The sequence below is a fragment of the Vicugna pacos genome, chromosome 35 (genome assembly GCF_048564905.1).
Source record: "Vicugna pacos chromosome 35, VicPac4, whole genome shotgun sequence".
Taxonomy (NCBI): Eukaryota; Metazoa; Chordata; class Mammalia; order Artiodactyla; family Camelidae; genus Vicugna; species Vicugna pacos.
In genome coordinates this window covers 11,206,393-11,215,637 of record NC_133021.1, presented here as the reverse complement: position 1 = coordinate 11,215,637, position 9,245 = coordinate 11,206,393, and the positions used below count along the sequence as shown (strand labels likewise).

The 9,245-nt window shown below is 40.4% G+C and overlaps 1 protein-coding gene across 2 annotated transcripts; it reads right to left on the bottom strand.

Moving 5' to 3' along the window:
- Positions 1–1,040: 1,040 nt before the first annotated feature.
- ACBD7 (acyl-CoA binding domain containing 7) lies at positions 1,041–8,581 on the bottom strand. Of its 2 annotated transcripts, none has more exons than XM_072955040.1 (4): positions 8,528–8,581; positions 3,129–3,267; positions 2,982–3,044; positions 1,041–2,470 (listed from the first exon to the last, which is right to left on the bottom strand). In XM_072955040.1, the coding sequence occupies exons 1-4, from the start codon at positions 8,537–8,539 to the stop codon at positions 2,397–2,399; spliced, it is 288 nt and encodes a 95-aa protein (XP_072811141.1). In that variant the 5' UTR covers positions 8,540–8,581; the 3' UTR covers positions 1,041–2,396. The 2 variants fall into 2 exon arrangements, with proteins under 2 accessions (XP_072811141.1, XP_006211752.1); XM_006211690.4 differs by having other exon boundaries at positions 3,150–3,267.
- Positions 8,582–9,245: the final 664 nt, after the last annotated feature.

The window sequence follows — 9,245 nt, the reverse complement described above, 5'->3', positions numbered from 1 at the left end:
ACTTTGCTTGCCAATTATCATGAAGAAAGTCACTTTGTTAAGAACCTGTAGAGAGCTTGTCTTTCACAAGGGAATTTTAATCATACACCCTATTTAACTATCTCATTAATTTCAACTGTGCAAAATCAACAACCCAGAAACGTGAAATCTATACATGGTAGAGCCGTCAGACCAATCATTTCTGCCAAATGTGGTTTAAACTGAAATCACTTTCCCTAAAAAGCCTGAGCCATCTTCTTTGCATACTAGCACTTTTTAAAATATCATATTCTCGGTTTTATAAGGCTGTTAGCAGAAGCAGCTTTTCTCACTGCTTCACAGATACTCTGTTTTCTCAAGAGATTTCTTATGAGCACTTGCATAGACAATGTTTGAAAGTCTCATGTTTTTGCAAAGTATACTATTTTGTGATGTGTTTTATATTTTGTTTCTCTCATAATTATTTAAAAAAAATTCTTTGCGGGGAGGTAGTTGGGTTTATTTACTTATTTAAACGGAGGTACTGAGGATTGAACCCAGGTAGAGTGCAGAGCTATGCCCTCCCTCCATATTTTGTTGAAAACTCTGTCCACAGTGGTCAAGAAGAAGATACAAATATTGCCTCACACAGATGTACTTGCCAGCATAACTTTGCCTAAGAAATAAAATAACTAAATGTTAAAAAAAAAAGTTGAGTACATGCTGTGCTTTATTCTTTGGTAGGATACAATTTCCAGGGGCACCCTCTGGTGCTAAAGTAATGTGGATTTGTGATTATTCATTCAAACAATTTTCAGTTAAGAGAGTCCACAAATGGGAATCTCACAATGTAGCCAATGCCAGGCTTCTGGGCTGGAGGTGAGGAACACGAGGGAACACCTGGAACTTTCCAAGCCCTCGGTGTATCTCTGCTAATGCCTTCTCTTTGTTGGACATGGGTGTTGACTTCATCATGGAAGACTTCTGACTGTCTTTACGCAAAACTTAGTAAGAGATGAGAATCATCTTTACTTTTTAAAGTTTTCCAGGTGAGAAATCAAGTGAGACCTGTTTTTAATTAAAATTTTTATTTTGAGATAACTGTAGATTCACAGGTGTTTCTAAGAAACGATACAAGTTTCCCCTAATGGCAACATCTTGCAAAACTCTAGTGTAATATCACAGCCGAAGATGACACAGATAGTCAGAATACAGAACATTCCATCACCACTGGATCCCCTCCTCTCACCCCCAATCCTCCTCCTCCCTGGCCATCACTATTCAGTCCTCTTTGTGTATAATTTTGCCATTTCAAGAATGTTACATAAATGGGATCATACAGTGCGTAACCTTTCGGGGTTGACTTTTTTCACTCATTATAATTCCCTGGCAATTCATCTAGTCCATCCAGACTTTTTAAAAAAGTCATATGAAATCAATCTATCCCTCTGGTCATATGACACCAAGTCTGAATCCTTATTCAGGGAATAGAGGTACACAGTTCGAAGGGATTTTTAGCCAGTGGAATCTTAAATAGATTTTAGGACCGTGTAAATGAGATTACCTTTTTTTCAGAGACCATGTGTACAGGCACGTCAGATTGAGAACTGGTCCAGTATGATATTTCAGACTCTGCATTTTTCACTCTGATAAAACTGGATGTAAGAAGCACAGCCACTGTACACTTTATCATCACTAGCTTCTACATTTCAGCTTGATTTTTCTATTTGACAGAAAGGTAAAAATTCAAAGACAAATAGTTGATATTCCCATGATGGCTTTTTTCTTTCTTTGAAGGGCTTCAGATAGACTCGCAAGTTTATTTTTAAAAACTTTGTTGCTTACTGTTACGCTTTATACAGGATATGCTTTAAAATGACGGTAGGATAATCGGTTATCTCATTCCATTCTCACAGCCCTGGGAGACTGATTTTTTCCCCCTTACTCTACAGATGAGGCTAACCAAGCCTAGTGATTTGCCTCAGGTTATCTGGTAAAGACATCACAGGAAGAGGGCTGGAACCAGGAATGTCCGTGACTGCCAAGGCCCTGTGACAGTGGAAACCTCAAAGCTTCATGTGCAACGAGGAAGAGTCTTGTTACTGGTTTTTAATCAGCTGCTTTGATCACACCAGTAAGAACAGCTCACTGAAGAAAAACAGATGAGCTAGAAGAACCAACCAATGTTAATGTTTCTGTGCACATGCGACCAGAGCAATACTTCTGTAAAACAACTTTTAAAACTTGCCTGGTTTTAGCAAGTAAAATTTCACTAAATATGTAGTTTCAGCATACCTCTAGTTAAGAACTGCAATTCGTGTTAATAGCAAAAATACTCATGATACGGAAAGAGTTAATGGCATGTCCCTTCCCTAAATCTTAGGTCATGATACCATTACGAAGGCTCCGAAAAGGGAAATTTTCTCACGCGCTGAATTCTAGATTCCGTATTTTTCTATCAGCTCTTTTGCTTTAGAAATATAGGCACTCATGGCATCATCCTTCGATAATCCTAGAAAGATACAAAAAGACTGTTTCACAGACTGATGTGCTGGGAAATGAGGAAGGTTTGTTTAACTTATTTAAAAATTAACCACTTTTGAAATAATGCTGTTTGCAGCAACATGGGTGGACCTAGAGATTATCATACTAAGTGAAGTCAGGCAAAGACAAGTATCATATGATTATTACTCCCATGTGTAATCCAAAAAATGACAGAAATGAACTTATTCACAAAACAGAAAGAGGCTCACAGAGAAAGCAAACTATGGTTACCAAAGGGGAAAGAGAAAGGGAGGGATAAACTGGGAGTCTGGAAATAGAAGATACTAACCACTATGTACAAAATAATCAACAAGGACCTATTGTATAGCATGGGGAATTATATTCAATAACTTGCAATAACGTATAATGAAAAAGAATGTGTCCATATATATATATAAAGCTGAATCACTATACTGTACACCAGAGACTAACACAACACTGTAAACCAACTATACACCAATTAAAAAAATATTAAGCACCTTTTTGGAGGTTCCAGGCTTCCCATTTAGCCTTGCCTTTTAGATCTAACACTCCTGGACATTCTGCCAAAAGAAGGATAAATGTATCTTCAGGTTTCCTTTTTACCCTATGCTTCTAGAAACACCATTAACAAAGTGCATTGTTACTTTTAAACGACAGCATAATACCAATATCCACGTCTCCCACTACAGACTGTTTGTAGAGCCCGTAGAGGACTTTCAGTTCCTCATCGTCTGGCCTGGTTTTCAGCTTCCTCACGTCGTCAGCTGCCTTATCAAAATCACCCTAATGGAAAAAGAAAAAAAGGCACCCAGTGCACTTGCTGACTTTAAAGAGGAGGGAGGTTTTGTTTCCACCAGAATTATCCTTAGTTTAATTCATGGACACTTCCCCTGGTCCTTACCTGTTGCATACACAGTGTATCTGTGTATTAGATACGGAGAACCAAATAAAATTTTTTTAAACTTTTTTTTATTGAGTTATAGTTATTTTACAATGTTGTATCAAATTCCAGTGTAGAGCACAATTTTTCAGTTATACATGAACATACATGTATTTATTGTCACATTTTTTTTCACTGTGAGCTACCACAAGATCTTGTACATATTTTCCTGTGCTACACAATATAATCTTGTTTATCTATTCTGCATATGCCTGTCAGTATCTACAAATTTTGAAATCCCAGTCTGCCCCTTCCCACCCCTGCCCCCTTGGCAACCACAAGTTTGTATTCTATTTCTATGAGTCTATTTCTGTTTTGTATTTATGTTCTTTTTTTTTTCTTCAGATTCCACATATGAGCGATTTCATATGGTATTTTTCTTTCTTTCTGGCTTATTTCACTTAGAATGACATTCTCCAGGAACATCCACGTTGCTGCAAATGGTGTTATGTTGTCAGTTTTATGGCTGAATAGTATTCCATTGTATAAATATACCACTTCTTCTCTATCCAGTCATCTGTTGATGGACATTTAGGCTGTTTCCATGTCTTGGCTATTGTAAATAGTGCTGCTATGAACACTGAGGTGCAGGTATCATTTTGAAGTAGGGTCCCTTTTGGATATATGCCCAGGAGTGGGATTCCTGGGTCAAATGGTAAGCCTATTCCTAGTTTTTTGAGGAATCTCCATACTGTTTTCCACAGTGGCTGCATCAAACTGCATTTCCACCAGCAGTGTAGGAGGGTTCCCTTTTCTCCACAGCCTCTCCAGCAGTTGTCATTTGTGGACTTTTGAATGATGGCCATTCCGACTGGTGTGAGGTGGTACCTCATTGTAGTTTTGATTTGCATTTCTCTGATAATTAGTGATATTGAGCATTTTTTATGTGCCTATTGATCATTTGTATGTCCTCCTTGGAGAATTGCTTGTTTAGGTCTTCTGCTCATTTTTGGATTGGGTTTTTTTTTTATTAAGTCATATGAGCTGTTTATATATTCTGGAGATCAAGCCTTTGTCGGTTTCATTGTTTGCAAAAATTTTCTCCAATTCCGTAGGTTGTCTTTTTGTTTTACTTATGGTTTCCTTTGCTGTGCAGAAGCTTGTAAGTTTAATTAATTCCCATTTGTTTATTATTGCTTTTATTTCTATTGCTAGACTGCCCTAGGAGACCAAAGAAAATTAATATTGAAAATGTTCAATTTATCTACATTTAAAAACTGAAGACACAAATAAGTGGAAAGACACTCCATGTTCATGGATAGGAAGAATTAATAGTGTTAAAAAGATCATCCTACCCAAAGCCATCTACAAATTCAATGCAATCCCTATCAAAATTCCAGTGGCATTTTTCACAGAAATAGAAAAAGCAACCTAAAATGTACATGCAGCCACAGAAGACCCTGAATAGGTCAAACCAATCTAGAGAAAGAAGAACAAAGCTGGAAGCATCACATGTCCTGATTTTGAACATCACAAGCGATTACAAACAAACCAATATGGCTGTCATAAAAACAGACACACAGATCAATGGAATAGAATTGTGAGCCCAGAAATAAACCCATGCATATTAGTTTATGACAAAGGGGCCAAGAATGTACAATGGGGAAAGAAAAGTCTCTACAATAAATGGTACTGGGAAAACTGGATGGCACACGCAAAACAATGAAACTGAACTTCCTCTCACACTATATACAAAAATCAGCTCAAAATGAATTAAAGATTTGAATGTAAAGCTTGAAACTGTAAAACAACTAGAAAAAGATGGAGGGAGTTGGCATCTTGACACTGATCTTACCAACGACTTTTTGGATTTGACACCAAAAGCAAAAGCAGCTAAAGCAAAGTTAAACAAGAGGGACTACATCAAACAGAAAAGCTTCTGCACAGCAAGGAAACCAACAACAAAACGAAAAGACAACCTACTGAACGGGAGAAAATACTTGCAAATCAGAAAATATTTGCAAAATATTTGTAAACTGATAAGGGGCTAATATTCAAAATATATAAAGAACTCATATGGCTCAAGAACAAACAAAACAAAACAATATGATTTAAAAATGGCTGGAAGATTTGAAGAGATATTTTTCCACAGAAGACATACAGATGGCCTGAAAAGATCACTAATCTTTTATTTTATATTTTACTTTATATTTTAATCTCCACATCATTAATCATCAGGGAAATGGAAGTTAAAACAACAATGAGATATCACCTCACACCTGTTGGAATGGTGATTACAAAAAGATAAGAAACAACAAGCGCTGGTGAGGATGTGGAGAAAAAGGACTCCTTGTACACTGATGATGGGAATGTAAACTGGTGTAGCCACTGTGGGGAACAGTATGAAGTTTCTTCAAAAAAATTTTAAAAAGAACTACCATACGATCTAGCAATCCCACTTCTAGGTATTTATCCAAAGGAAATGAAATTGCTTTCTTGAAGAGATATGTGCACGCCTGTGTTCACTGCAGCTTTATTTATAATAGCCAAGGCATAGAAGCTACCTAACTGTCCACTGATGGAAAATATGGGGTGTGTGGGTGTGTGTGTGTGTGTAACAGAATATTAATCAGCCATTAAAAAGAAGGAGCTCCTGATACTTGTAACAACATGGACAGACCTTGAGAGTATTGTGCTAAGTGAAATAAGTCAGAGAAAGACAAATACTATATGATCTCACTTATATGTGGAATCTTAAAAAAAAAAACAACCTAGTAGAAACAGAGAGCTTTGCTATTTATTTTCCTTAATAAAATTTTTTCCATTCTTCTTCTTTTTTTTTTAAATAAATGGTATTTTATCTTGTGCTATTTGTTTGAAATCAGGAGTAAGCAAGAATTGTCAGCAGCCTGAGTATCAAATAAGAGATGCTCAAAGAGGCATTCTATCCCTGCCCCCTAATTTCTTTCTCTAAAGCCAGACTTCCCCTTTTATCCAAAGATCTGGCAGAGAAAGTGGAGAGCCCACTGTAACATCAGAACCCCAGTGATCTCAGCAGAGTTGCTGGATAAAATTTCCATCTAGCGCCAAAGACAGGGCAGAGCACAACTAGAACAGTTGTTTTGTGATGAACAAATTCACTTGTAAGCCAGAGGCCAGGATCTCTACACTAAATATCCTTGAATATAGCCCAGCCACATGACCAGTCCCTGGAGGGGTCTCAGAAGCATGGGTGCACGTGGCCAGGATGAAGGACAGACTCTCTGCCTCATCTTTCTGAGTTATTTTCTAGGAAACTCTCAGCTGCTTTATAACGTTATGGTTAAGAACACAGGCTTTGGAGCTAGACTGCCTTGGTTTGACTCTCAGCTTCACCACTTACGAGCTGTGTGATCTTGGGCAGGTTACTTAACGTCTCTGTGTCTGTTTCTTCATCTGAAAAATGAGACAATATGAGACAGTAACACTACCCATCCACATGTAAAACTTATCTATGAGGATATAAGTTAACAACATACATAAAATATTTTAAATAATGCCTGGCACATAATGAATACCCAAGAAAGTTTAGCTGCTATTATTTTTATTGTAAGGGTTTTTAGGGGAAAAAAAAACTAGTTTTAGAAAAAACTGGAAAAAAAAGTACTTGCACTGAAGCAAGACATGAAAAATACTTTTTATGATTTAACAAAGAATATGACATTGTTGGTATATACTCAACTTTTAGAAAAATAAAGACTAGAAAGAAATATACTAAAACTGTCAGTACTAATTGTCTCTGATTATTGGTCAGTTTTCTAATTTTTAAAAATACTTTCTATACTCTCCAAATTTTCTGTAATGTGCACTTGTTTGTCTATAATAAGGAGAAAATTAAAAATTTTACATCAGTGCCCCAGGCTTCCTAAGGGCAGGGAAGTGTTAGGCTATTCAGGGAGGAGTGCTGGCAGGTGGTATGATCCCATCTGAGCCCTGTACCTCCTTGTTGAATGAATGAATGAATATGTGAGTGGATATTAGGAGGGTCTGAAAGTTATCATAGGTGAGAAACACTCTGAAATACACAGCTGTTTACACTTAAGGCCAAAGCATTCTGGGCCCAAGGGAAAGCCTGATGATGTTTCTGAGCTGCTGTAAAGCTGGGCTCACTGCTTCTGGTGAGGAATTTCGGCCTCTGTTGAGCTGCTTCTCTGGGAGCTGTGTCCAGGAGTGTGCACATGATTCTCCCCAGCCCCATCAACTGCGCTGGAGGGACTTCAAAACAACTGCCTTAAGGCATCTCCTGAGACCCTCTCCTGTTCATGTTTTCACCACTAGGCCCCCTGACCCCAATTCTGCTGTAGCAGTGACCACAGCGTCAGCAGCAACACTCACACTGGGTGCCTCCTGCCATGCATTCAATGCTCGACATTTAAAAACATATTTCAGAATATTGAGTGATGAGAAACCGTTCAAAATACAAAATGAAAAGAGCAAAACTGTATATAAATAGCAGGATCGGTGGGTTATAAACACGCACATACACATCTGTATGTGCACATCCACGTTTCTAGAACATACGAGAAACTGACCCATTATGTTAGCGTGGTTATCACCTGAGTGAAGGAATTCGATGGTTTTACTTTACATTTGTTCTCTTTCCCCCGAATTCTCACTTGAACATACTCCCCACCCCCACCCCCTTCCCAGATCAGAAAAACGGTGATTTTTATTCATGGTTTTATAGACCTCTGCACTTACTTAGAGAGCCCCTGGACGTACCAAGGATCAAGGGGCGGGGTGAGACCCAACCACCCTTTCCAGGAAGGAAAAAACAGGCGGAGCAGGGACCCTGTGGTCCTCCCGGGGCAACCTGGCGTCCGCCCTCCCCAGGGCCCGTGCCTACTTTGCATCTAACCAGTCCCCGGGGTTCACTAGAGTTTCCATAGGGAACCCAGCGCGCAGTCAACAGGTGGCCCCTGTGCGGACTACCCGCAATAGGAAGGCGCTCCGACGGGGTGGGAGTTTCCCGGGGTGGGGCGAGGACCACCCGCATCAACCGCTCCAAGCGCGGGGTCCGCGCCCGCCACCAGAGGGCCGTCACACTGGCTCCAGGCCCTACTCGTCTTTCCTCCTCCCCAGGAGCACGTCCCACCCATCACAGCCGGCACAGCCCAGGCTCACCTGCAGGGACATGGTGACGGCACTCAACTGCGGCCACACTCCCGGCGCTGGATTCCCCAGATCCCGCCTCCCTCCGCGTATTTAACAGCAACGCGCCACCTCCCATAGGCTCCCATTGGTTGCGCTCCCGGGCCTGGCTGGCTTTCATTGGCAGCTGGCTGTGGGGGGCGGGGCTGGGCGGTGAGTGGCACCCGCTCTGGCCGCGGCGCCTGTGCGGGTGCCCTAGGGCCCTCCTGAGGGTTGTCCGCTGCCAGCCCGGTTGCAACTGGCAAGGCGAAAGGCAAGGAATTTAAATGAGTTCCCCTCAGTCCTTGGCTCGCTCCCCGATTCTTTCTCAAGAAATTGTTTGCAGGAAATCCAGAGAGGTCTCCCCAGGGCACGGACCTCACTTGGGATTCCTTTATATAAATACCTCTGTCTTCCGTATGATTGCTAGAAAGCTGGACGGAAGACAGCATTTACTCAGACCTCACTCTTCCGACCCGTCTCTAGGCGCAGCCCATTGGGAACGGTAAAAGCTGGTAATTTGTATCTCTTCTTTCTAAAAGCAAGACCACTTAACGTTCTGAACACGTGGGGCAACCACCCGAACTCGTTCGCAATTAGAGTAAGGCACAGGACTACTCTCCTATTCAACTTGACCCCGTTCTCCAGGGGAAGAAAACTCAATGTCTCTCCTAGTCTGCAGACACAGAATGGGGTGAGGATTCTTTATTTT